Source organism: Penicillium subrubescens (genome assembly GCF_028828155.1).
Source record: "Penicillium subrubescens strain IBT 31985 chromosome Unknown utg000005l_segment0_segment0, whole genome shotgun sequence".
Taxonomy (NCBI): domain Eukaryota; kingdom Fungi; phylum Ascomycota; class Eurotiomycetes; order Eurotiales; family Aspergillaceae; genus Penicillium; species Penicillium subrubescens.
Genome location: NW_026643155.1, coordinates 4,518,994 through 4,544,859, shown reverse-complemented (window position 1 = coordinate 4,544,859; position 25,866 = coordinate 4,518,994). Strand labels below are relative to the sequence as shown.

General features: G+C 51.2%; 11 protein-coding genes across 11 annotated transcripts; 8 read left to right on the top strand and 3 right to left on the bottom strand.

Annotated features, from left to right (window-relative positions):
- Positions 1 to 69: 69 nt before the first annotated feature.
- N7473_008162 (ArsA family ATPase) lies at positions 70 to 1,243 on the top strand (the record flags this gene model as incomplete). Its single annotated transcript, XM_057154102.1, has 3 exons — positions 70 to 459; positions 538 to 1,127; positions 1,201 to 1,243. 3 exons carry the CDS (start codon positions 70 to 72, stop codon positions 1,241 to 1,243), a joined length of 1,023 nt encoding a protein of 340 aa, XP_057008440.1.
- Positions 1,244 to 3,425: 2,182 nt separating this feature from the next.
- On the top strand, positions 3,426 to 3,949 carry N7473_008161 (uncharacterized protein; the record flags this gene model as incomplete). The annotated part of the gene is made up of 3 exons (XM_057154101.1): positions 3,426 to 3,542; positions 3,618 to 3,659; positions 3,734 to 3,949. The coding sequence occupies 3 exons, from the start codon at positions 3,426 to 3,428 to the stop codon at positions 3,947 to 3,949; spliced, it is 375 nt and encodes a 124-aa protein (XP_057008439.1).
- Positions 3,950 to 5,255: 1,306 nt separating this feature from the next.
- On the bottom strand, positions 5,256 to 6,743 carry N7473_008160 (eukaryotic translation initiation factor 3 subunit E; the record flags this gene model as incomplete). Its single annotated transcript, XM_057154100.1, has 3 exons — positions 5,256 to 5,274; positions 5,345 to 5,539; positions 5,626 to 6,743. 3 exons carry the CDS (start codon positions 6,741 to 6,743, stop codon positions 5,256 to 5,258), a joined length of 1,332 nt encoding a protein of 443 aa, XP_057008438.1.
- A 170-nt stretch (positions 6,744 to 6,913) lies between these two features.
- Positions 6,914 to 8,338, top strand: N7473_008159 (mitochondrial 54S ribosomal protein mL49). The gene is made up of 3 exons (XM_057154099.1): positions 6,914 to 7,129; positions 7,317 to 7,708; positions 7,780 to 8,338. Exons 1-3 carry the CDS (start codon positions 7,015 to 7,017, stop codon positions 7,828 to 7,830), a joined length of 558 nt encoding a protein of 185 aa, XP_057008437.1. The 5' UTR covers positions 6,914 to 7,014; the 3' UTR covers positions 7,831 to 8,338.
- A 1,100-nt stretch (positions 8,339 to 9,438) lies between these two features.
- On the top strand, positions 9,439 to 10,562 carry N7473_008158 (uncharacterized protein; the record flags this gene model as incomplete). The annotated part of the gene is made up of 3 exons (XM_057154098.1): positions 9,439 to 10,137; positions 10,198 to 10,272; positions 10,320 to 10,562. The coding sequence occupies 3 exons, from the start codon at positions 9,439 to 9,441 to the stop codon at positions 10,560 to 10,562; spliced, it is 1,017 nt and encodes a 338-aa protein (XP_057008436.1).
- Positions 10,563 to 10,801: 239 nt separating this feature from the next.
- Positions 10,802 to 11,614, top strand: N7473_008157 (putative flavoprotein; the record flags this gene model as incomplete). The annotated part of the gene is made up of 3 exons (XM_057154097.1): positions 10,802 to 10,884; positions 10,942 to 11,464; positions 11,519 to 11,614. 3 exons carry the CDS (start codon positions 10,802 to 10,804, stop codon positions 11,612 to 11,614), a joined length of 702 nt encoding a protein of 233 aa, XP_057008435.1.
- Positions 11,615 to 12,804: 1,190 nt separating this feature from the next.
- N7473_008156 (uncharacterized protein) lies at positions 12,805 to 13,160 on the bottom strand (the record flags this gene model as incomplete). The annotated part of the gene is made up of 2 exons (XM_057154096.1): positions 12,805 to 12,895; positions 13,030 to 13,160. 2 exons carry the CDS (start codon positions 13,158 to 13,160, stop codon positions 12,805 to 12,807), a joined length of 222 nt encoding a protein of 73 aa, XP_057008434.1.
- A 1,941-nt stretch (positions 13,161 to 15,101) lies between these two features.
- On the bottom strand, positions 15,102 to 18,272 carry N7473_008155 (putative ARID/BRIGHT domain protein (SWI1); the record flags this gene model as incomplete). The annotated part of the gene is made up of 1 exon (XM_057154095.1): positions 15,102 to 18,272. One exon carries the CDS (start codon positions 18,270 to 18,272, stop codon positions 15,102 to 15,104), a length of 3,171 nt encoding a protein of 1,056 aa, XP_057008433.1.
- Positions 18,273 to 21,037: 2,765 nt separating this feature from the next.
- N7473_008154 (uncharacterized protein) lies at positions 21,038 to 22,386 on the top strand (the record flags this gene model as incomplete). The annotated part of the gene is made up of 5 exons (XM_057154094.1): positions 21,038 to 21,195; positions 21,249 to 21,290; positions 21,356 to 21,454; positions 21,519 to 21,805; positions 21,863 to 22,386. The coding sequence occupies 5 exons, from the start codon at positions 21,038 to 21,040 to the stop codon at positions 22,384 to 22,386; spliced, it is 1,110 nt and encodes a 369-aa protein (XP_057008432.1).
- Positions 22,387 to 22,417: 31 nt separating this feature from the next.
- rpt3 (proteasome regulatory particle base subunit RPT3) lies at positions 22,418 to 22,858 on the top strand (the record flags this gene model as incomplete). The annotated part of the gene is made up of 2 exons (XM_057154093.1): positions 22,418 to 22,527; positions 22,600 to 22,858. 2 exons carry the CDS (start codon positions 22,418 to 22,420, stop codon positions 22,616 to 22,618), a joined length of 129 nt encoding a protein of 42 aa, XP_057008431.1. The 3' UTR covers positions 22,619 to 22,858.
- A 780-nt stretch (positions 22,859 to 23,638) lies between these two features.
- On the top strand, positions 23,639 to 25,017 carry N7473_008152 (Vacuolar protease A; the record flags this gene model as incomplete). Its single annotated transcript, XM_057154092.1, has 3 exons — positions 23,639 to 23,740; positions 23,809 to 23,950; positions 24,068 to 25,017. 3 exons carry the CDS (start codon positions 23,639 to 23,641, stop codon positions 25,015 to 25,017), a joined length of 1,194 nt encoding a protein of 397 aa, XP_057008430.1.
- Positions 25,018 to 25,866: the final 849 nt, after the last annotated feature.

Sequence of the window (25,866 nt, the reverse complement as noted above, 5' to 3'; positions counted from 1 at the left end):
AACCAGACCACCACCTCCTCCGCCCTCCATTCCCTCTTTCTCCTCCCTCGGTCATTTCGCATCGCCGAAATGTCCTCCGCCGTGATTCATAGCGATGATCTCGACATGGAGCCCACGCTCCAGTCGATCCTGAACCAGAACACTCTCCGCTGGATCTTCGTCGGCGGGAAAGGTGGTGTCGGCAAGACCACTACTTCATGCTCCCTCGCCATCCAGCTGGCCAAGGTCCGCAAGTCGGTCCTGCTGATCTCCACCGATCCCGCCCACAACCTGAGTGATGCGTTCGGTCAGAAATTTGGAAAGGAGGCCCGCCTGGTCGACGGCTACACGAACCTGAGCGCCATGGAGATCGACCCTAACGGGAGTATCCAGGACCTCTTGGCGAATGGCGATGGTCAGGGCGAAGACCCCATGGCAGGTCTGGGCATGGGCAACATGATGCAGGACCTCGCGTTCAGCGTGAGTGATCTTCAATTTGCGTCTTGGGCGCGCGCCATGGCTACAATCTTGCTAACCCGATACGTTCGAGCTACTTAGATCCCCGGTGTTGACGAGGCCATGTCCTTTGCCGAAGTCCTGAAGCAAGTCAAGTCGCTCTCCTACGAGACTATTGTCTTCGATACCGCCCCGACCGGTCACACTCTGCGTTTCCTGCAATTCCCTACCGTTCTCGAGAAGGCTCTTGCAAAGCTCTCGCAGCTTTCCTCCCAGTTCGGCCCGATGCTGAATTCGATTCTCGGTGCGCGGGGTGGTCTCCCAGGTGGTCAGAACATGGATGAGCTGCTCCAGAAGATGGAGTCGCTCCGTGAGACGATTAGTGAAGTCAACCAGCAGTTCAAGAACCCCGACATGACTACTTTTGTGTGTGTTTGCATTGCGGAGTTCCTGTCGCTGTACGAGACGGAGCGCATGATTCAGGAATTGACTAGCTACGGCATTGATACCCACTCCATTGTGGTTAACCAGTTGCTGTTCCCCAAGGATGGAAGTAGCTGCGAGCAGTGCAATGCTCGGAGGAAGATGCAGAAGAAGTACCTCGAGCAGATTGAGGAGCTCTACGAGGACTTCAACGTGGTGCGCATGCCTCTATTGGTGGAGGAGGTTCGTGGGAAGGACAAGCTGGAGAAGTAAGTGGCCCTAGATCATCGTCCTGAAGGATTCTTTGCTTTTGGCGAACTCGGCTAACCATCTTCCCTATAGGTTCAGCGACATGTTGGTACACCCGTATGTGCCTCCGCAGTAAGTGTGGACTGGGAGCTTGAAGAGAATACGAGCTAGGATATCTCGTCAGACGAATTATGAAAAGACTAGAGCAATAATATCTTGATGCCAATCTTTGCCTTTCCCTGTACTCGGTGGCCTCATTGCCACTTTCCCACTGGCCACTTACCCATTGGTGTCCGATGACAAGTCTGTATAAAAGTCGATGCTATGCAGAGAATGTCGAAGAAATGTCGGACCGTAGAAGACGCCAGACCCAATGGCACCGGCGGGCATATGCAGCCCTCGTCACATTTCATAGCCGATTGCCCGAGCCCAAGACATGAAACCGAGTTCTTCCATCTCTTCCACAGGATCTCTTGCTTTTTCCCGCTTACCAACTTGCAACTGTCATCTACTTCTTGTTAAACCTCTCAACCAATCTCCCCACCAGTCAGAACAGCAAATCAGATAAACCCTAAATTGCCCGACTGCAGCTTGACAGGTCTTAATGAACAATGAGCCCCTCATCACCGTGTCACCTGCACTTGCCATGTGTTTCGACATCGAAACCTCCCCCAGCACAATTCCAACTACAGATTGTACTGTAATTGTGGTCCTTCGGCCTCCGGTCTCTGTCACTGGGCTCCCAAAAACGAAAAGATGCAGATATCCCTCGTTCTCTCGTGCAGCTCAGTTTGGGCCCCGCGACAAAACCAAGTGGGCTCCTTGGTGCCACGACATCAGCCGCAGGTAGAGCCAATCTGGCGGCGCAGAGAAACCAGAGAGGTGAGAGAGATGCGGTGAGTAGAATGTTCGAATCATCGATTGGAGGCTTTTGTACAACCTTGTCTGTTACTGCTTTTCCTGGAATGTCAGCTACATGACCCGCAAACTAACTAACTTGAGTATTCAGTTGGCTAAGGCCAAGGCTAGCAAGGAAATGGGGTCTGGTTGACCTACTTCACCTAGCTCGAATAGGCTTGCGAAACATCGTGCAAGGCTGAACCAACCCCCTTTTTAGGCGGTCCTGCTATGCCTCTTTTTCCACTTTTCAGCAATTCAACAACTCGGCAATTCTGCAGTGGTTCTCCCTTGCAGATGCGTTGTTCATTCCGAGTAGAATCGAATTGATTCGAGGGCATCGCATCCCCGTGCAAGCCTCACTTTGACACCGGCCCGCCCCAGTTCCTGGTTCACGGCCCTACCTACCAGCGAACATTTTAGCACCCACCTCGGCGTTTCCTCTGATATTCCTGGTCTTTCAGGAAAACCAAATTCGGGCAAGACTGGCCCTTTTCCGGGACTCTGACAGGTCCACCAACCGCTACCGCCATGGTCAGGTTAGACTTTTAATTTAAACATGCGGTCACAGAGGGAAAGGGTTGGATGTCGTGGTCGCTTCGAAGTGAGGCGAACACCCCTTTCTCTGCTCGCCCCGACAGTTCCGAGTCGAATCCTCCATGGCCAGCCAGACGTTCCCAACAAAAAGGTTGTTCGGAACTAAGTGGTTCGTCGTCGTGGACTCTTTCCTGGCCCCTCTTGGTTTCGTGGGAGACTCGACACCAGCCCATGCTCGGGACTTGGCCTGTTCTCGTCGCCGCGGAAATACCACCAAAGTTGTTCTGGACTGTCGAAGGTCAAGAACCTGTGGATCCATCATAGTTCCCCCCGGCATGTCGCTAGCGGGAAGGCACTAGGGCGAGGCTAGTCGGAGGGACGGTACTACCTGAACTGGGCAAAGTTGTACGCGATTGTCTTTGTCTTGCTCGCCCTGGACCGCCGATTTATGATCATCTTTTCCCCGAATAGATCGAAAGAAAGGGTAGCAGCAGTAGCAGGTGGATTGCAGCCCGGGCGCTTGTCTTCATTCGTTCCTGGCTATCCTCCGACCTGCGTGATACTTCTTTCTTGACCGCATGCTTGTAACACGAGGAGGGAGCTTCCTCTCAGAGAGAGGGGCCCGCTCGACAGGCCCGGCCAGGTTATTTATACCCCCATGCTTGGTCCTCATGTCTTGATGCCAGATGAAAAAGATACCAAACGATCTCCGCTGCCCGTCTCCTCATCCGGTTTCTGCTACCCCGGCTTGTCAGACCAGACCGCAAGCTCAACCTTCAAGGCCTGAAGCATAAGCCCAAGCCTAAGCCCTGCTTTGGTCCTTGAGACCCAACGCACACACCTCTTTCTTCCCTCCTTCACGAGCAGAGTAGACATCACCTGAAATGTCTCGAGTCCAACAATACTGGCTTCCAGGATACGGCCTGTCCCGACACATCGTCCTCGGACACATCCACTACTTCTTGGGCCCATCCGCATCAGTGAGGCCATATAGTTACCAGGTACTTAGGGCACCCAATCCCCGCTATGCGCCACGGTTGACACGCTTCTAATCAGATAACCTGTTATGTTTAAAGGGGCGCGAAGGTTATCTCATCACGGGCATGCCTCTTACTCGGGTCTGTTCTATCTCACTGCGGTAGGAATATAAAGACAACGACTCAAATGCTGACACCCCATTCCGCAATTCCAGGAGCAAATCGACGACCTTGCAGCTATGTCCCGGGATTATGAGAGACAGGAAGCACTCCGAATGACCAATCAAAGTCCTAGCGCTGGTGCTACTAGCAATACTGGTGATGGCTCATCGCGACAGCCACCGGAGCCGTATATCAACGAGATTATACCCGTGGATCCTAATCGAGCAAGAAGGAGGCCTGTGGAACAGAATCCTCGGAGCGCCCGTTGAGACGAGTGTGCTACTTTTTCTCCTGGTTTCCATTGCCCGGAAAGGAATTGGCAATCCTGCCTGGCCTGGTCAAAGCCTAGGATGGATGTCTTGCGCCGTGCCTAAGGGAGAGAGAGAGAAGTCCTTGGATGCTCGCCAAATTTACCTGACTGTGACCTTCTGGAAGCCTTGCACTGGAAGTCTTGCACTAGTGGCCGCTGTTATCTCCCGCTCTCGTCTCTTTCTATACTGTCTTGCTCGCTATTCCAAGTTCCAAGCCAAGGTTTCCCACCCCCTCTACACAGGCACGGAGAAAGAGAGCGAGACTTGTATCCCGGTTCACAGGTCCGCGGGTTCATCTATTCCATGGATGGGATCTTCCATCTGACCAGGAGAAAATTGACTCGGTCACAACGGAGAGAGAGGATGTTTCGCCGTATATCTCCTTCTACGGCGTTCCCAGGCACTTTGTGTTTCTGTTTCTTGACGATACCCCTTTCCGTTTTGGCAATAGGAGTTACAATCAGTTCCCTATTCCCGTTCCCACCGAGACGAGATCTGCCCAAAGCGCTCACTATATGGACATTGACATTATTGCCTCCATGAGTACTTCATTTCATTACCACATTTCGAATACAACAACCACAACTGGACCAGACCAGACATTGTCAGACATCATTTTTCTCACTCATCTCTATAGACCATTCGTAACAGCATAGATCCATCAGACCCCCCACCTAATTCCCGGGGATGGTCCTCTACATGAATCCCCTTCTTTTTTCTTCTGCAAATCAGAGGAGAACGACACAAGGAAGCGCCATGCTCCCTCTTTCTCTCCGTCCCTCCCCATGCATATGCATATGCAAAGCCAATGATGTAGAAGGGCTATCCATTTCCGACCTCGATATCCTCTTTCTCTGCAAAAACCACCAGGGCCAGAAAGACCTTCTTGGGCACACACAACAAAAAGAACCAAGAAGAAATAAAAGAAGAGAAGAAAAGAAAAATAGACATATCTGACGGCGCAGAGAGAAAGGGAAGATGGGAGTGGGAAGGAAAGTGGAAATATAGGTAGGTTAGGGGGGAGAACTGTGGACTAAGAGGGAAAAGGGAAAAAAGGGAGGGAAAAACATCAATAAACAAAAGGTGAACCACCTAAGAACGCCAGCCGGATGCCACCCCTGCACAGTCCCCATCTCTCAAATAGAACCGTGTTGTGACATACACGGGGAGATCACTAAAATGGGTAGGCAGAGAAAAACATGGGTCGATAATAACATGGAAGAGGAAGTTCAGTTTTTTGGCATCAGCTCATGCAAGAGGTATCTCATTTCGCGACAGCGGAGCTAGAGGAGGTTTGTTAGTTGATATATTCTCAATGTGATAGGCGAGTACTGCGGTTGGGTATCTGCTTACCTCAGGACTTGTGTTCGGAAGAAGGCACCCTTCGTCTTCTCAATGACTTGCTGGTAAACCGACTGGGGAGGGTGGTTCATGATAACGGTGCCCTCCTTGTAGTCGATCTTGGCGTCAACCCGGGTATCACGGATAAGGTTAACGATCCACTTCTCACCCTCATCCTGGCTCAGACCAAGACGAGTGGACAAATCCCTGGACATGCATGTTAGATTTTCGATGTTCTCTTTTTTTTTTTTTTTTTTTTTTTTTCTAATCGCATTCCTCTGGTTCAAACTCACTTAATATCGATCCGCTGGTGGATCTTGCAGTAGCTCTCAGAGATGAGGTGGCGGGCAGCCTCAACGAAAGCGTCCGCGGCAGAAACAAGGAAGAAGTCGCTGCGGAGAACCTCCTCGGCCTCGCTCAGCTTGCGCTGGGCCTCCTCAAAGTCAAAGTCGACATAGAGGGCCTTGATGAAGTCGGTGATGGGGTCGGTGTACTCGTAACCCTCCTGGCGAACCACACGGATCAGGTCCTTCAATTGCTTCTGGTAGGCACCGTGGTGCTTGTGAGGACGGCCGCGGTTGGTGATGACGGCGGCAGCGAGGTAACGCAGGATCCAGGGGCAGCTGGTCTGGATAGTGTTGATGTAGGCGGGGGAGAAGAAGAGGTCGGTCAGGACATCGCGGGCGGGGTCGTGGTTGAAGAAGGGGAACAGGGACCAGTGGATCAGCCAGGAGCGGTTGGTGAGCTGAGCCAGCGGGTTATTGAACAGGCGGGTTTCGATCGAGTCCTTGGCCTTCTGCACCTCCTCCATCGCGCCCTCCCAGTTTGTGGTGAGAATCTCGGACGCCAACTTACCCCAGGTAGCGGAGGCGACCTTGTCGTTGTCGGTAGACAGGACACGGAACTGGTAGAGCAGCTCAGCGGCATTACCGTAACTGCCGCAGCTGTACTGGAACCGGCCGTAGTCGTACAGGCTGTTAACCATATCATTGGTGACACCGTGCTGCTCCTCGAGGAACCGCAAGTTGGCGGCCTTGTCGCTTCGCAGGTTGCCGACAACCTCCTCGTCCTGCAACAACTCGGTAATCTTCTCGCTCTGGACCTGGTAGTGCTCCAGCTTGGCCAGAACCTCCTCGCGCTTCTTCACGAACTCATCGGGAATACTGTCGGTGTTGTTGATCTCCTTCCACAGATTGGCGACGTAGTCGGTCATGTTTGTGTGCTTGAGCAACTCATACTTGGCGCGAGTGATTTCTTTGTCGTCCTCGCCGGCGCTGAATTCAAGCAGAGGGAAAACCAGGTGGCGGTCGAGGTATGGGATCAGGCGGGGGAGCAGGTCATACTCGGGGGTGATATCGGTCGGCTGAGCGCCGCTGAGCTTCTCAGCGGAGGGAGGGGCGTTGTCTGCCATGGTGGTGGTTGTATGGGTTGATCGAAGGCCGAAGACGAGGCACAAAAGCACTTTGCACTTTGAATTTGTGTGCGGGAGGGTGTGTGTCGCGCTAAACCATTTTCGGTCGACCTGGGTGATCAGGCGGTGGCAGAAAACCGGCGCGAAAGAAACCTGCTCCATTCTGTTTCGTCGGTTGAGCATCGCGAGTTCTTTTTTCGTGTTGATCTTCAACCTTTCTCCCCCACAGGTTCTCCGGCTTTTCTTCCGTCCGGCTCACATTCGACGTTCAATGGCGTCTCTCCGACAGTCGGCCTCGGTCGCTTCCTCCGTGTGCAAGCAGACTGCTTCTCCCCGCCTGGCTCAGTCCGTGCAGACATGTAGTCGATTCTCTTCATTATCTTCTTGTACGTTCTGAATGTTGCGGATTTCTCCTGCTCTAGTGGACTCACCTGAGTCGAGTCTACTTTTTTGCATGATAGGCGATACGTATAGGAGATTCCACCCTGAAATTCAAGAAAAGCATCTCACTCTACGATCATCCTATTATGGACCGTTGAACAAGAACATATCTAACTGTTGTTCTTTATACAGCCCCTCTCCTTCGATCCTCATACCGTTCGACCTCCTCTCAAATCACTCTTTCCGCCCACCAGACTCGCACATTTTTGACGCAACTTCGCCGCGAAGCTCAAGCTCTCAAGGAACAGCCCATCTCACCATCCGCACCCTTGCCTAAGCATGGCAAGCAACCGAAGCCAACTCTGTCCCTAACCAACCTTCCTTACTTCGTTCGCCGGACTGGATCCAACCAGCTGCCCGTCTACCTTGTCACAAAAGCTGGTGGCACCAAGCAGCTCACCAAGATCCAGAAGACCGAGGGTGATTTGGATGCGTTGCGCAGTGATTTGGCTCAGACCCTGGGTGTTGATACCCGAAGCCCCGATGTTTCGATCAACCGTCTCACTGGTCACGTTATCGTCAAGGTATGTTTTTCTTATAGCCTACCATTGCCGCAATAATTTTGTTGGATGTGATAATAACGTGTATATAACAGGGCTGGCGGAAACCCGAGATCGTGAAGTTCCTGCAGGAGCGCAACTTCTAAATTCTCCTCTCTATTTTGCATCCTTTCGCGGCGGACAGTCGCATGATGTCTACACAAAAGCATTCACCGGGTTTCCATTGAGCGAGGGTTCCCGACGAGCGTGGAAGCGGGAGAAGCAAAAAGCGAGAACAAAAGCATATGGAGAACCAGTAAGAGGAGGAATTCGGAGTTGGGCACAGGGGCATGTGATGTCCCGTGGGTGATTTTTTTTCCCTTTTCCCTTTTTCCTCGTTGGTGTGTATTTCTTAAGCTCAGTCTATGGGGTCATTCTGTTTCTTTTTCTTTTATTGCGGGTGTTTTTCATTTTTCTTCTGGTATCTTCTTTCTGTGGCCCTGTTTTCCGGCGCTTGTGTTTCTTTTCATCACTCCCTGTATCACTCCTACTCTGTACATGCGCAATGACTCGATGGGTGTTGGCCCTGGTCCTTCTAATCGAATGAATCTATGCATCGTCATAACTATCGAAAGTGAACGTAGTCGGGTCGGCCTACAATGTCAAGAATATAGGTGTTACAAGAACATTTTTAACCAACAACATGCTGCCTCCCAAAACAGCAGGGAGAGTTCACTGCCTAATGACGAATTCATACTGGTCGACATATAGCTTCATGATACCTCTGAACAGCATCGAAAGAGATATCAGGATGACGTGACCATGAATACCCAAACAGTCTCCAAATGTGTAGCGATCGAAGCAGGATTCCTTATTGTAAGAACAGGGGCTGCCACTCCCGGTGCTTTGCCGGGGGCTACCGAACCGGAATTATACCGAAAACGATAATATCTCAACAATCACCCATCTGCCAAGAACGAAAATCCAAGCCAAAGCAATTTATTTTCAATTGCAGTATTTTAGTTGCGATTGAAGTTGTTCTCGAGACAGAATATTATAGACTCTATGAGTATTGGACGCCTGCCAATTACAAAACAGTATGTACGAGAACAAGATACCTATACGATCTTCCAGCCACCCAGGGCCCGAATATCTGTTCCACTCCTCCATGACGCCGCTTCGCAAATCTTTCATGTTGACTGACGTCCGTGGTAGGTTTCATCGAACAGGTCTGTGTGCAAGCTGAGCTGGCATGGCATACTGTAGCTCGTTCCAAAGCAGCGGCGCGCTGAATCTTGACCCACTGATTAGCGCTGGGTTCACCACAACAATCTCTAGTTTGAGATCGATTGGCGAACATGTTGCCACCGTGATTTAGCTCGGAAGAGTTCGACATGGTTACAAACACTTTTCTCATCTTCATTTATCGGCTCGGAAGATGATTGAAATCAATAATCTATTCAAAGTTATGTTACTCTTAATGGATTCTACATAGAAATGAATGTGATCATTTTGGAGCCTTTTCAGACGCATTCAAAGGCCGAATTATTGGCCGTCATGGCAGTAATTGATGTCACCTTCACCCACTGGATCTACAGTATCATGCACGTCGTCTCCAGTATGACATCTAGATCGGCACTGCGTCTTTTAGCGAGGGTTATTCCGATCCTCTATATAACTCAAGCCCCGCGACAACTGCTCTCGAACTCTTTTCCTCGTTCAAAATCCCATCATCTCTCTGAAAAGCATACGTGACCACCTATACAAATACAACTATGGGCAAACAAACAACCCTTGACATTGAGTATGCTGCTCTAATGAGTCGCAATCCAGAAGGTACCTACCTCTACAGCCCACCAACCTTCCGCAAGTTCCACCCTGGCTCGGTGGGTTTCTTCGACGAGTACAGTGGCTGGAACCAGATAACCGATCTATCCAAAGAAGGTCAGCCCGAGGCCGACGGCTTCACGCCATTGAAAAAACTGTTAAACCGGGACCAGCAGCCCAAGGCTGCTATGTGGAAGACTCGATCTTCCGAAAGTGAGGCTGGTCAGCACATTAAACTGTCTGCTGGTCTTTCTGCAGCCGCCGCCGCAGCAGTCCCGGTTGACGTCTCGGCTGATGGGAAGCACAAGACCAGCACCTCGAGTAAAGCCGCACTGGTGACTGGTTCAACCGCAATGCGAGAGAAGGTACTCGCCCCATTTGACAAGCCTGTCTCGACGTGGGCGAGTGAGAATGCGCAGGCACTGCTGGATTCGGACTTTGCGCCCGATATTGCCAAGAATGGGATCTGGATTATTCAGCATGCGTGGGTGACGGATGAATGTGCTATTAATATGACGAATAGCTCTGATAAGGAGATTGAGGTTGGATTGGATATTGCTGCGACTGGAATTGCGAAGGCTGGGGCTGGAGGTGGAACGTTTGACAAGTTGAAGAATGAAGGGTGGACTACGTACAAGTCCGAAGGGGTAAGTCAACGCATAATTATATTTTCACAGCAAGTCAAATCCTTATTTGTTTTCCTCTAGGACGATGGAGGACTGGTCGTCTGTTTCGGTGGATCTCACTTCAAGCCTCGTCGATTCCAACGGTTCCGCAGTGTCGTAAGTCATACCTCTTCACCGGAAAGACTTGAAGCTGACCCATCTAGCCCATCAAACAAACCCAGGCAAACTCTTATTTACGAACAGGCCCTCAAGAAGAGATGCAGTTGGTCAACGAGCTGGATTTCGAGTCCGCCAAGGTTGGAGCAACCGAGAGTGATGCCGAGGAAGAGGCGGAAGCTGCGGCCAGAGAGGAGCAAGAGGAACAGCGCCAACGTGAGGAATTGGAGAAACGAGCGGCCGAGATCCTGAAAAACACTACTACACAGACATTTGTCATGCAAGCTTAGTGGCTAGCCTGTATATAGGAGATCTCTAAGTCAATGTTCAATCTTATGCTTCGAGTTAACCTTAGTATGTACCCCGCGTTTTCGGCCTTGATGCCTGGATTAATAAGCAGGCCAGCTCCCCGCGATATCTCCGACGAGAATGTACTTCCCTCACTTTTTTTATTTTGACCTCTATTTCTAACATTCCTATCGTCGTTATTACCCCCTTTTTTTGAACGGAGACTGCAATATATCTCACGATGTCAGGAGCAAGCTCAATAGCTTCAGCTGACGCCGTCGCAGCTGCAATAGACGACGGCAAAAAGCACCTCCTCTTAGCTTCGTAAGCTCTCTCGTCGGTACCTCTTTGACGTCACCTTGCTAACTCTAGCAATCATAGGAGTGGCTCCGTCGCAACAATCAAGCTCCCCAACATAATCTCCGCTCTCTCAAAACACCAGAACCTATCCATCAAGGTCATCTTGACCAAATCCGCCTCACATTTCCTCAACGGCCAGTCCCAGGAACAACCTACCATCGAATCCCTCGCGTCTCTCCCCAACGTCGACGGCATATATCAAGATAAAGACGAAATGGGCGAATCCTGGACCCGTGGCGCAGGCATCTTGCATATCAACCTACGCAAGTGGGCACATATCCTGGTCATTGCGCCGCTGAGCGCCAATACGCTGGCCAAAATCGTGAATGGGATGTCGGATAACTTGTTGACGGATACGATCCGGGCATGGGATACGTCGGGGCAATTGGATGGAATGAAAAAGCGGATCGTGGTGTTTCCGGCTATGAATGTGGCTATGTGGTTGCACCCGGTTACCACGCAACATATAAGAGTGTTGGAGGAAGATTGGGGGGTGAATGATAAGAATGACGAGGGCTGGTTTGAAGTCTTTAGGCCTATCGGGGTATGTGGAGTACTCTCAATGCTTGTATTTTTTTTTGCTAATGCCTATCTACAGAAAATGCTTGCTTGCGGAGACATTGGAATTGGAGGGATGCGAGAATGGACTGAAGTGGTCTCCGTTATTGAAGAAAGACTGTCACTCAACACCTGAGGTTACTGGATATCAAGTCAAAAATTGTCAATCAGTTGGCCTTCAAGGACAAGATGTGCCAAGACGCCATTCTTGAATCAGGCGACTACAAGCACTCACCAATTCCTGACCAGACGGCATGCTACAGAATAGACAGGAATCTTTCAGGACAGTCAATTCAGCACATGGCCTGTCAAAAATGAAAATGCAAGAACCAGAATGCTACCCCGGCACCTCGGGAAACAGCACATCTATAGGATGATGTGAACAACAGCAAGGACATCCTTGGAGGCATTATGTTCCTCATCTATTTAGCAGGGCCGATCAGTGATACAAAAGAGGGAATGAAGACCCTGGCCAAGATTCGCATCATTGATATTGATTTCTTCGGTAGTTGATTGATACAAAAGGTCAAGTTGATAAAATGATGGACTCTCCTACAGAGAAAATCAATACTTCTTAGAGGGGCCTGCGGTGGCGGCCATGAAACTGCAAATAACAACGAGCCAGGTAGCAGAAATAGTCGAATAACATTTAAATTGGCATCCTTGATCATATCCTCCATATGAATGGTACCAGTAGGCGTTCGTAGCCTAGACGAATGATACCCAGGTTCTGTGTTTTGCGCATCTTGCAGAAAGAAGCCCAGAATTTCCCAAAGGAATGCCCAGATGATCACGGCCTGGTGAAATCAATGGAGCAGATATTGCATGTACCAGGTTCTCTTCCTCGCTGTCCATTCTGAGAGTCATACCTGGATGACCAGGGCAAGCATGGCAACCGGAAGTATAGAGAGGTTCTTCATACGGAGCGGTTCCCACGGTTACGATTCCTCTCGAGACTCTTGGCGTTACCGAGGGGGTTCGATGATAGTGTAGCGCCTTTTCCACTCGATGAGCTGTAGACTGCGAGCGCCCAGTGGGCTAGTATCACTTTTCAGGGAAGGACCGGCCATAAGGCAGGGTATGTTGCCGAATAAAACCGTCTCCGGGTATTATCTGCCACGAGTCCTGGGGCTTTGCTGAGACGATCACTTCCTTGCTCGAGTGATACAATGTAGGTGTGTGTATACGCAGCATAGTTGATGTGGATGTTCAATTCACGTTGCCTAGGGGGAACATCAGCTTCTCTTCGCTGGAGCAGTGTTGAGTTCAAGTATCGGGCTTCCGAAACGCACCAACTAGGCGATAGTGAAGCGGTTAAGCTTTTCGTCATTCATCGGACATATTTCCATCGGTCTCTAATCCCTGTGTCTCGCCCAACTGAGTGCCGTTTCCGTCTGATGACAGAGCGTGAGTACGGCTGGTATCACCTTGGTGGAAAGCTTGAAAGTCAGTGTCTATAACTCATCAAAATCTCGCGATTGGTCCCAGGTTGCAAACCGGCAATGTTGAAGGGAGTAGAGCAAGAGATGAGGCCCTGAAACAAAGACTTACCCATTTCTAATTAGTGACCCGTTTTCCGGCTTCAAGCTCCCAAAAAGGTATATATTGTTGTTGCGGTTGTACGGGCTTAGGCGTACCTCAGACGTCCAAACTTGCTGGTGAATGTCTTCAAGGGTACCCATAGTGGTAGGATCATCGAGCTCAGTATCTTGAAATCATATTAGTGGTTGCCATGCACATTCAAGTCAAGATTAAATACCAGATCATCGTCGAGAGGCCGTTTGATAAAATTTGTGGAAGTCCCCCATCCTGTCGATTGCTGGAAGAACGATATTTGTGAATTGTGTCCCTCCTTATGGGTTTACCGTTCACGGTGGGAAGTAAACCTCTTATGGGAGCAGACAAGCCTGACGCCGAGGACTTGCCGAACGGGCGAGAGGTATAGCACGATGATGCGGTCTTGGTAAGCGTTCCCATTGCTCGTCCTGGTTAAGCGATTGTCGTTCTGTCCCTTCATGCCTTATGTGCATCTATACCGGCATCCGCAGCATCCCAATGCACACAGTCACCAGTGCTCACTTTGGGACCGAGCTATCACCAGAACTTCGGCAACAACCAATAAAAAAGATCAGTTATAGATCTCCGCTGCATATAAATTCCCGTTGTGAATATATCGTGTTGATGAGTAGTCGGAAAGGAGGTTATACACATGGTAATATTCAGCTTCCAGTCCAGTTACCGAAAGCACGTTAGGAACCGGACAAATCTCCTCGTTGTATCCAAGTACTCATGAGAGATGTGGAATATGACGATTAGGTCAGCTGTCAATACACGAAAGCTTCGCTTCATCTGTTGTATTGCTGGCATTCGGCCTCAGTTTGAGATAGTGCAGTTCTCATAAACATATGGCTTTGTAAAACACGGTTGAGCAGGTCTCTCAGTGAGAAGGGGAAGGATGGGGGATCTCTCCTTCATCGGCGGCAGTCCAATCGAAGCGCAGTCTTCTCTCAGTAAGAAGGGCAAGAATGATTCTCTTGAGAAGGGGAAAGGTGAGAGATCTCCGCTTCAAGGCAGTATAATCGAGACGCAGACTTCTTCACGGCAACCTCTGACTTGCTTCTCGAGAATAGTAGAGTCGATGATTTTGCTGAAGTGAGGCCGAACTCATCATGAGACAAGAGGTTCTGTTTTCCACTTCTGCAGGGGGCAAGGCGGCGGATGTGAAGATCCTGCTCTGTAGACAAGGCCTTTGAACAGAGTCTGGCAGTCATTGCTGGTGGGCAAAAGTAGCCATGTAGTGCGGTCTGTCGAGGTATATGAGGCAGAAAGGATATCGAAGACAGCCGAGAAGAGTCAGGATCTCAGTCAATTATTAATTTAGTATTGTGCATGATATATGCGAATGCAAAGAGGTGAGGAGAGGGCAGGCGATGGAAACGCTCACTATTTGAATGAGGTGTTGTTGTGTGATTGCTGAATTGGGACCACATGTTTGTCTGCGTTTGCAGTATCGGATGCCATTTACAACAATAACAATGTCCGGAAACTGCATCAGGCCACAAGTCCATAAGACACATTATATACGTCTTACGAAAAAAAAAAAAATCCTAAGAAATACCAGGTGGGCACACCCATCAAATGAACCTCAATCTCTCGCATTCAGCCGAGGGTATTTTGAGCATTGTACACAGAAAGTAAACACACAAACACGCTATCTCACAATCGAAGTCAAGTGGTCGAAGGACCGAAGTCAGAGAAAGGAAAACAAGAAAAGGAAAGGAGAAACCCCCGATATCCACCGGCGCCCAAAAAAGAAAACCCCCATCCATAGGGAAGAAAACACAAGATCGAGACGGCCCTGATCCGACCAGACCCGACCAAACCCAACAACCGGCAGCAAGGACGGACTGAAATTGGCTGGCTTAGAGACATGAGTACAAATGACATGATAGAAATTTCAAAAATTCTCGTATATGCTGCGCGCACGCGGCAAATCAACTCGTTTCGAACGCCCGCCCATCCGTGATGGCCACCGAACCAACTAGTTCATCCGACACAACACATGGGGAGGGTGAGTCTTGAAGCAAACAGAAAAAGAAGACGCGGAAGCGCTCTTTACTCTGCTAAGTTGGCGTACGTGAGGAGTTGACGAATGATGGTGGGGTCCATGTTCGCGAGAAGTAAGGCACCAAGCAAGCTCTCTTTGCTGGGGAGGATACCGGAAGGGAGATGGAGGGGGAGGCGTTGTCCACTTGCTTGGACTTTTCAGCAAGCCGGCGCAGGATGGCGAGTCCACGATGGATAATTGAAGTGTAGGCATAGGCTTCGGCCTCCGCTTGCCGGCCTTGGCGCGGGTTGATATTCGGAAGACGCTCTGTGCACAGCAGACAGGACACGCGCAAAAGGTGAATGGCGAATCCGTCGACGGAACCAAGCCATAGCTTAGCCAAAGCCCCATCAGCAAAGGTGGTGAGAACGTCAGCCGCCAGAAGACCTTGCATGAGGAAGACCATGCGGGCATCCGCAACTGCTAGAGGTTTCTTATCCGGAATCGCACAGGCGGCAAGGCCGAATGTGCGGGTTAGAAGCTCGGGCTGCGGAGGGGTAGAACCGTCTCCAGAGAAGATGGCACCGAAGTAAATGCGGTTCGGATCATCTCTGGCCAGCAACTTAGCAAGAGCATCCGTAGCAGCAGGAGTGTACCGGTGAATCGAAGGATTAAACGCAGCGAACATAATCTGGCCGGGCTTCACAGCTATGGGGCCTGGCAAAGGCGAGAATGCCAGGAGGAAGTGCAACAGACTAAGGGCCTCCTCCTTCCCAGGTATTTGCATGACATGAGCCAAATTGCTCATGAAAATGACAGCATCTTTCATAAAGTCCAACAAATTCTGGTCAGTTCGCAGATATTTGTCGCGAGTGCCGATGTTCCGGAAGACGTTTGCGAAGCACTGGGTAACGGACGGCACTCCCAATGGCCCAAAGTTGGACTCGCTAAATGAAAGGTTCCGGAAAATGGTGGTGATACAAATCAGACGATCCACAGCACGGTCCAACTCATAGTCGAGGCTCCCAAATTCGGGCACATTTGCGAGTGAGGTGTGTTCGGACTGGCAGCCCCGGGTGACATCTTCATATGAGCGCAGGGATATCACATCAGAGACTTCTTGAATGTGATCGGATAAAAGGTCAGCCTGATCATCAGCACAATCCACTAAGCTCTCCACCAAGTCCTCTGCGTTCTCAAGTGAGATCTGAACGCCTTGATGGCAGGAAAGGGTGGTAAGTGTGTCCAACGCAAGTCGAACTTCAGCATGAATGCCAGACTTCAAACTCATGGTCAATGCATGGATATCTACCAGACCCAATTCAGGGAAGCTTGGTACAGTGGGCCTAAGCGTTGAAATCTCCTCGCCAATCTGGTACATCTCATCCACTTGAATAGGTCCATGAAGCCGTTGCTCGGTGATGACCATCGGTTTGAAGGGGTCTTCAATCGGTCGCTTGACTACTTGGTCTTGCTTGGGTTCCGGCGCTTGCACCGGTTGCTGGACTGGAGTCATAGAAGGCTTCCCTTGCTGTGATGGCGAAGGTGCGGCAAATTGTCCCGCAGCTTCCGGTGGAGGAGCTGGTGGCTGTGACTGTCTTGAGACACTGAGCCGGTGAGCGGGCTGAGGTGGCTTGCTTTGACTTCGGGCCTGTGTGGGTGTGGCGAAGCCATTGACCGGCGTAGCCTGGGCATTATTGGAGACGGGGGTGCTGTGTTGAGGGGTGTGGGGAATAAGCGGCTGTGGTTGTTCAAAGCCCTGGCGTGGTTTAACCTGGGGAGACTGGAATTGCATCGCTGAGGGATCGCTAGGTTGGCGAGGGATCCCAACGGGGTGTTGCTGCTGCGGCTGCGGCTGCTGCTGCTGCTGATGATGGTGTTGTTGCTGCTGCTGTTGCTGCTGTTGCTGCTGCTGGTGCTGGTGCTGCTGTTGCTGCTGGTGCTGGTGCTGCTGTTGCTGCTGCTGGTGCTGCTGCTGCTGGTGCTGCTGCTGCTGTTGCTGCTGCTGCTGTTGCTGCTGTTGCTGCTGTTGCTGCTGCTGTTGCTGCTGCATCTCGGCAAACTGCTTTGACTGGGATTGAAAATACGCCTGCTCATAAGGAGCCAGGTTCCTTTGGTGGTATTCCCGAACCTCCTGAGCGGCCATAGGGAACTGGACTTGAGGGAATTGGAGCTGTTGTGCAACCGTCGGCCACAAGTTCAACGCAGTCACTTTCTTCGACCCGCCCATTTTCATCACAGTGCCATACAATTGCATGACATTGATGGGACGACCGCTGATAATAGGATTGGGATCCAAAGGTAGGTTTCGTGACATCATGAATTTTTGTAACGTTCGCATGAACATCTCCGGGTTATTCGGCTTGCCCATGCTTTGCTGCTGCTGCTGCTGCTGCTGTTGCATCTGTCGAATAGCAGCCATTTGCTGAGGATTCGCCATCGGGTTCATACCACCAGGTACTTGCGGGCGACCCGCCATTTGAGGGTTGGCATTCATCTGTTGACTTTGCTGCATTTGCATTTGACGAAGCCGCTGCTGCTGAGCCGCAATGGCTTGGTGATAGCTCTGAGGCATCTGCTGCATCCCATTGAATTGTTGAGCCTGCATGGGGGGTTGCGGTCCTGCCGAGGTCATCCCAGGCGCCTGCTGAAACTGTGCGTTCATGGACTGAGGGAATCCTTGTCCAGGCATGAATTGGCCATTCTGAGGTGTGTTCACACGGCTGCCATCCGACTGCGAAGGTGACATGTGAGGGCCACCCACGTGCGGGCCGGCAGGGGAATAAGGGCTGGGTGAGGCTGTTCCCATGCGCGCACTTTGTTGGTCAAAGTCTTGGATTATGGGCGACTGGCCGACATTGGGTGACGCGCCTTGCTGGAGGTGTTGGTAAGGTGTCGGATGTTGAGGAAATTGGGCTCCATTTGCGGGGCCTTGATAGCCAGGGAATGGCACTTGATGGGGAGTCTGGGATCGCGACCCAGTGACACCCGCACCGGGGGCAGGGCGCGGCGACATAGGCATTCCATCTTCTGGTCGGGCTCGCTTGGATGGAATTACCTGGTTAGGGTTGTGGAAACCCGGGGAGGCATTCCGTGGCACGCCATTGAACATACGCTGGAACTGATTGGGGTCCTGGGGGTTGGGAGAGGCATGTAGAAAGGCGGCTGAGGGGTCTATAGTAGAAGGATTGAAGGCGCCATTATCCTGGCCAGGCATATTCGAGGCGTCGGCGAGCCAAGCGTTCATGTCGTGTGGTTTTTCCAACCCATCTACGTCCCCGATGAGGCAGGTTAGCAAGGTCCATTGGGTGGGCGCGTCATCATCGCGATTGGGGTCACTCCAATGAAATCCATCTCCATCATCAATGGGAAAGGGAAGTCGACCCCCTCATCAATTCCCAAGATCGTGTGAACGCGTCTTGGGGCGGAGGTGTTGAGGGTCTGCGCGCTCGGTCGCGACACGCTTCCGGGGGGGTGGTCTCAGATGGAAGGGGGAAGGATCATAGCCACGAAACAGACAATGATTGATGAGAAAGATGAGGGGAGGCAATTATAAAATGATACACATACCGACAAGGCTGGATTACTCAAATTTCCGACTTGCGATCGGATGGCTAAGGCCGGGTCCCGGAATTAGCAGATGGATCGAAGGGCAGAGGTTTGGACGGAGGTCCCGGTGGTCACGTGGTGTTGGAGCCTGAGGCGGGAAGAGAGTCACGGGGGGAGGAAGATAAGTCGGAAGAAGGACCGACGTTGGGGATGGAGGCTCAGGCAGGGGGGGGGGGAAGGGGCCAGGCCTGTTGATCTTTCCTCAGGCCACGATAATGATAGTCCAGAAACCAGAAACTATAGACAAATGAGGACTGGGGGGTGCGCTGTCGGTGGACAGCCCGGAAGGGGGGGAAGGTGAGTGCGTGGCCACAGGCAAAAGGAAAGGAAATTAGGGGGAAAGAAAATGGGTAAAACGGGGGTCAGAAAAGCCGCGATACAAGCACACGGAAGCAAAGAAATAAAATGGCGTACCTACCGTATACTTTTGGCAAGCAAGCAAAGGCAGTTAGGGATGGAAGGGGAAGTGGAGAGGGAAAAAAAAGAGACCCGTTCCCGAACAACACAAGACGAGCCGATAGTACACTGTATGGTAAGTAATTTGCCCCCCGACTGTGGGCTGCCAGCCAGCCAATACATCTCTCGTACTGTCACGTACTGGATGTTCAGTGACTTGTTAATCGTTTCTGGGATGCTTCCAGGAGGTTTGTGTTTCTTGTTCATTCTTCATTTGAATAGAATCGGCAAGACCTGGCTAAATATCTCCGTTCATGGTGAATCTCGTCCACAGGTTAGTCTGGAGGCTGTTGGTTAGTCAGGTGGTTGTCTCGCCAGTTATACTGCAAGAAAAGAGGCAAGACCACGAAGATAAGAAGCATAATTTCATAGAGTAAGATAAACCATCAAGAATGGTAAAATTCATGGGAATAAAAGAAGAGGAGAAAAGAAAAATCCTCTTCACAGGCTGGAGACGCAAAATGAGCTCGGCGAAGATCCATTCCAACGGTCTTCGCCCAGTCTGGTTAGTCTGTATACTTTTGCCGGCCAGTAGGCCACCCTAGCAGATGCAGGATGCAGTGTTTAGAAGTCTTCCCAAGGAGAGATATTTGGAGACATGAATCGTACAAGATCGCAATGAAGAGAAAGGAAAGAAAAGCGTCGAGGGGAAAAGGAAAATCTCCACGTCAGGCCCGATCACGGTACAGTGGGCGCGGCTCTCTCCTTATATAAAGCTCGGACTAGCGTCTGATAATCATGACGAGCGCAACCAATCCGAGGGTCAGAGGATTGAACAGAGGGCAAGAAAAGAAAAGGGAGAAAAAGGGACTCCCCGCAGCGCCGTTCCAGGACCCAGATGAAAAACTCCGCCAAGAGGGCCTCCTCTAATGGTGCGAGGATCCGACTCGATCCGCATGGGGCATCGTGATGGTTCTGTGCCTGTCCCACCTTTTGCGACCACCGCTAACCTGCCAATCTGCCAAACCTGCCACCCTGCCCAACCACTACCGACTTAAGAGTAGACGGACAAAACCCAATCCTGGTCCTAGGCTCCACCAGAACGGGATTTATGCTTTCTCAAGCCTCAAATGACATCTTGGTCTAAGCGATGTGAATGGCAGAAGGAGCCCCCGCGATTCTAGTTTGTGGGTTCGTTGTCGAGGGCAGAGTAGCCAAAGTAGCCAGAACAACCAGGACCAAGGATCATAAGGATAATAAGAATGCTAAGCTTGCTTCTTTCCTCGGTTCGCTGGACAGGATCAGCTGCCTGAATCTGCCTACAGAGGCGTGCTGGCAGCGTCATCTCTGCGAATCATTTCAAGACAGCCCCGACCATGGGCCTGATTGGCCATGGGCTGAAGTTGGGCCTGGCCCCAAATACATTCTTTGGTGACCATGGGTTCCCCGGCGAAATAAGCCACTCATAATTACAATACATAGCTGACCATCTGCTGTGAGATATGATTAGGCGCCTGAGGATGGAGGGCTATGATTACGAGGTACAGTTGATGACTGTAGACATGTAGAATTGAGAGTCGTATGCCTAAATCTTCAGGATGTAACTTGGCGCATAGATGGGTGAGGAGGTGGACGCCCTCAAAATATATAGTTAACTAATATGAGACTACTTTTGCCACCACTTATTCTTGAATTACCCGTAATATAAGGCTATGAGTTGGCAATATAATTCTAATACCGTAGACTCCTTTTGACAAGTTCGAAATGGAAGGAAATCTGAAGAATAACATCACACCCAGATTCGTTGCTGGCCGATGACAAACATCACGTGACTGATCATTAAGCTCCATGTTGCCCGATCCAAGCTCCAAGGCCGATTCATCACCATCTCCAGACCCTGCACAACGCGCCTCGCAACGTCAATCTACGAAACCGTCTTCGAACCACTTCCATCATCTCCGATATCGTCTGATTTTTCCTTTTCACATCACACAGACGATCGCAACCATGGGAGACGTTGCCGTGGAGAACCCGGCGAACAACGTCACGCCTCTCCCGAAGCCAGCTGCCCTGGATGCCCTTGCCAGCCTGGACTCGCTGGAGGGCACGGGGGCCGATGGAAACGACGAATACGCCAATCTGAAGCGGCTACAGCGACACCTAGAGTTAGTGATGATGATGCCCTGGTCCTTTCCGACGTCACTGACGCCGCCAACAGATACATTCAGCTGCAGGAGGAATACATCAAGGATGAGCAAAGGCAAGCCTTCTCAAAATGCCATATGGTTGGGGAATAGATTGCTGACTTATCTGATTGAATTATAGGAGCTTGAAGAGGGAGCTTGTTCGAGCACAAGAAGAGATTAAACGTATACAGAGTGTGCCACTGGTTATTGGGCAGTTCATGGAGGCTATCGATCAGAAGTATGCTTGACCTTAACACACGGAAACAAGGGGGAAAACCTCTTGCTAACAGCTTCCCGTCCAGTACTGGTATCGTGCAGAGCTCGACCGGGTCGAATTACGTCGTCCGCATCTTGTCCACACTCGACCGCGAGAAGCTGAAGCCCTCATCCTCGGTCGCCCTCCACCGCCACTCCAATGCGCTCGTTGATATCCTTCCCCCGGAGGCCGACTCCTCGATCGCGATGCTGGGCGAGAGCGAGAAGCCAGATGTGACCTATGCCGACGTGGGTGGTCTGGATATGCAGAAGCAGGAGATTCGGGAAGCCGTCGAGCTGCCGCTGACACACTTCGATCTCTATAGACAGATTGGTGGGTACAGCTATAATGATATGTGGATGATGGAGCCATGCTAATCTGGCAACACAGGTATCGACCCGCCACGTGGTGTCCTGCTGTACGGACCCCCCGGTACTGGCAAGACCATGTTGGTCAAGGCCGTGGCCAACAGCACAACTGCCAGCTTCATTCGCGTAAACGGCTCCGAGTTCGTACAAAAGTATTTGGGTGAAGGTCCTCGTATGGTTCGTGACGTTTTCCGGATGGCGCGTGAGAACTCACCGGCGATCATCTTCATCGACGAGATCGACGCCATCGCCACCAAGCGTTTCGATGCCCAGACCGGTGCCGATCGTGAGGTGCAGCGTATCCTGCTGGAGCTGCTGAACCAGATGGATGGTTTCGAGCAAACCAGCAACGTCAAGGTCATCATGGCTACCAACCGTGCCGACACCCTCGACCCGGCTCTGCTGCGCCCAGGTCGTCTGGACCGTAAGATTGAGTTCCCCTCGTTGCGCGACCGCCGCGAGCGCCGTCTGATCTTCACCACCATCGCCTCAAAGATGTCTCTGTCGCCCGAGGTCGACTTGGATTCCCCTGATTGTTCGCAATGAGCCGTTGTCCGGTGCCGTCATCGCTGCGATTATGCAAGAGGCCGGTCTCCGGGCGGTGCGCAAGAACCGATACAATATCATCCAGACCGACCTGGAGGATGCCTATGCCGCCCAGGTGAAGAGTGGCCACGAGGATGACCGGTATGTGATTCTCTGTTTCGCCCCATGCTCGTCCTTATACCCGATGTGTTGTGTTACTGACTCGATTTACAGTCTTGAGTTCTACCGGTAAGCTCGGTATTGCTTGGGAGCGCGTGGATGCGGGTGATGAAAGTGTAGCCCGGACCGTTGTATTATCAATAATCTGTGATACTTGGGAATACATTCAGGATTCAATTTTTGAGGTAGGACTCGTGATAAGATGCGATGTGATAGAGAAGCCGTACTACGTAAGGGAAGGGTCAAGAGACAGGCAAAATTTCGGCTGCATTGTACCACTCAGGGTCTAGTAAACAGTATCAAACTGGATAAAGTACGTTACTAGGTACAGTATACAGCCTGCTAGTATCGAGCATGTCTCAGTTTGTCTGAATATAAGCGTAGGATACAGAACTAAGAAGATAAGCTTGACGATCCGTCTGAGATCTGCTGTATGGATATTATCTCCGTCTATACTCTGGATTCTACAGCTGATAGGGTCGATAGTTAACACAATCCTTGATTTGCATTTTTAAGAAGTAGGTAAAGCCTGGATTAGCGTATAGGTGATTTAACCAGTTCTAGCCAATTGAACAGGTCAACTATTCATGGTCACCTGCCAGCGGGAGAACCGGCTCACGGGCTGATTATTGTTCCTTGTGAGCGGTCGCCACTTGATTCTGCATCTGCCAGGTACGGCGCTTCGACCGTCGCCCTGGTTATCCTGGGTTAGCGCCAAGCAGGCAAACGCCCAGCCACCTCCTCTTTTCCCCCCGTCCTCCACGATGCCAATGATGTGGAATGGGGGGTTATTTCTTGTAGTAAAGACACCAATTAGTATTGACCTGGTGTTGATAGTCATTTACTAGCATCTTGTCTGTTATGGAGTAGATTGAGAGGGGAAACTGGACGGGGGCATAATGAACTAGTTCTAGTAGAGTGTAACCCCAACTTGGTTGGCAGATTGACCATGGTCGGCCCAGCTGATTCCGGCAATGACGCACTCCCATCACGTTATGCCGATCGTCCTCCAGGCTCCGCCCCCAGCCCAGTCCTTATCTTCCCTCACCTCTCTCTCCATCGTTATCATCATCCTCTCCCATCCTACACCATCATGAAGTCTATCACCCTGCTCACAGCCTCTGCGCTGTTGGGCGCTGCCTCTGCTGAGGTTCACAAGCTCAAGCTTAACAAGGTCCCGCTGGACGAGCAGCTGGTGAGATCGCCCGCCCCCCGCCGGAACCGGTGCCTGATATCCGAAAGCTAACAACAGCATCATCACAGAGTGCTGCCAACATCGACCGACATGTGGCGTCCCTCGGCCAGAAGTACATGGGTTACCGCCCTTCTTCTAGCTACCAGGATACCTCCATCAAGCCCGAGGGTGGTCACAACGTGCTGGTCGACAACTTCCTGAATGCTCAGTGTAAGCCTCCCGTCTCCACATCAACCATGAATCCACTCTGTTCCTTTACAATCATCAACAATCAGCAATAACCATCTACAAATCATAATCCAAACCATATACTAACCACCCTCTCAGACTTCTCCGAGATCTCCATCGGTACTCCTCCCCAGAGCTTCAAGGTCGTCCTCGACACTGGTAGCTCCAACCTCTGGGTTCCCTCGTCGCAGTGCAACTCGATTGCCTGCTTTCTCCACAGCAAGTATGACTCTTCGTCTTCGAGCACCTACAAGAAGAACGGGACCGAGTTCGCCATTCGTTACGGATCTGGTAGCCTGAGCGGCTTCGTCTCTCAGGACACCATGAAGATCGGAGACCTGGAGATCAAGCACCAGGACTTTGCTGAGGCCACCGAGGAACCTGGTTTGGCCTTTGCCTTCGGCCGCTTCGACGGTATCCTGGGTCTAGGCTTTGACACCATCTCTGTCAACAAGATGGTCCCTCCCTTCTACAACGCTCTGAACCAGGGTCTCCTGGACGAGCCCGTGTTCGCCTTCTACTTGGGCGACGCCAACAAGGACGGTGACGATTCCGAGGCCACCTTCGGTGGTATCGACAAGAGCCACTACACTGGCGAGCTGATCAACATTGCCCTCCGCCGCAAGGCTTACTGGGAGGTGGACTTCGATGCCATCACCCTTGGCGAGAACACTGCCGAGCTCGAGGACACCGGTGTTATCCTGGACACTGGCACCTCGCTCATTGCTCTGCCCTCCACCATGGCCGAGCTCCTGAACAAGGAGATCGGTGCCAAGAAGGGCTTCACTGGCCAGTACACCGTCGAGTGTGATGCCCGTGACAAGCTGCCCGACCTCACCTTCACTCTGGCCGGCCACAACTTCACCATCGGCCCCTACGACTACATCCTCGAGGTCCAGGGTTCCTGCATCAGCAGCTTCATGGGCATGGACTTCCCCGAGCCCGTGGGTCCTCTTGCTATCCTGGGTGACGCGTTCCTGCGCAAGTGGTACAGCGTGTACGACCACGGCAAGGGCTCCGTTGGCCTGGCCAAGGCCAAGTCCAGCTAAATGCGTTCATCCAATTTCCACTAGGGGGAATCTGTAGCTGCCGACAGACCTGGAGACAGAGTCGAGCGCATTATCCGTATATCTGCTATGTACATGAGCTCTTCTCTAGGCGAACATGTGGTTTGTAAAGATGCTCTGCTTTTATCATTCGCACCTAATGGCTTTACAAGGTAAGCATATCTTGACTGCTGTCTGATTTACTTTTTCCTCCTGGTTTCTGTTTCGTACGTCGGCACAGCCCCTTCCTGGGAATTTGCTCGATGAGGATCGCGCAGATTGTCAAGAGCATGGATTTCTTGTTGCATTGTGTTGAATTTATCTCGCTATTACCAACCAATTCCCCCTCCTAGCTCTGTATTTGGTCTGCGTATCCTATTCTAGTAGAACTTCAAAGTAGCTTTTTATTCGTAGACCTGTTTGGTGTGTTTGATAGCTGCCCCCAATGGCGATGGGCCGAGGACGGGAGCTCTGATGGAGCCAGAGGTCCGTGGCTGCAGCAGTCTCCTGCTCAAATGGCCAATCATGAGAGTTATCCAGCATCTGGGAGTCCAAACAAGCGGGCCAAGCTATTTAGAAATATTGGAGATGATTATAAAACACTATCATAGCTATACTAGGTCAATTATATACATCCAGCCCTTCGTTGTCGAGTATTCGTTTAATATAGTTTTCTCCGGAGTGGATGGGATGTTGACATAAGCGGAGCTCCTTCAAAGGAAAGCCGGTTGAGCCTGTCCCCGCACAAGTTCCCGGATGAGCTCTTCCATTCTCCAACCCAACGACAATCCCTCCATCATCCCCCAACAACATCAACTCCCAGTCGCTTGCTTCACTTGGCTTGTGTATCAA

Excerpts from the sequence above, each read along its gene's own strand:
- N7473_008159 (XM_057154099.1), top strand. The coding sequence starts at position 7,015 with ATGGCGTCTCTCCGACAGTCGGCCTCGGTCGCTTCCTCCGTGTGCAAG. Across the intron at positions 7,130-7,316 it reads ATTCTCTTCATTATCTTCTT|CCCCTCTCCTTCGATCCTCA; the intron begins GTACGTTCTGAA and ends TTCTTTATACAG. Across the intron at positions 7,709-7,779 it reads CTGGTCACGTTATCGTCAAG|GGCTGGCGGAAACCCGAGAT; the intron begins GTATGTTTTTCT and ends TGTATATAACAG.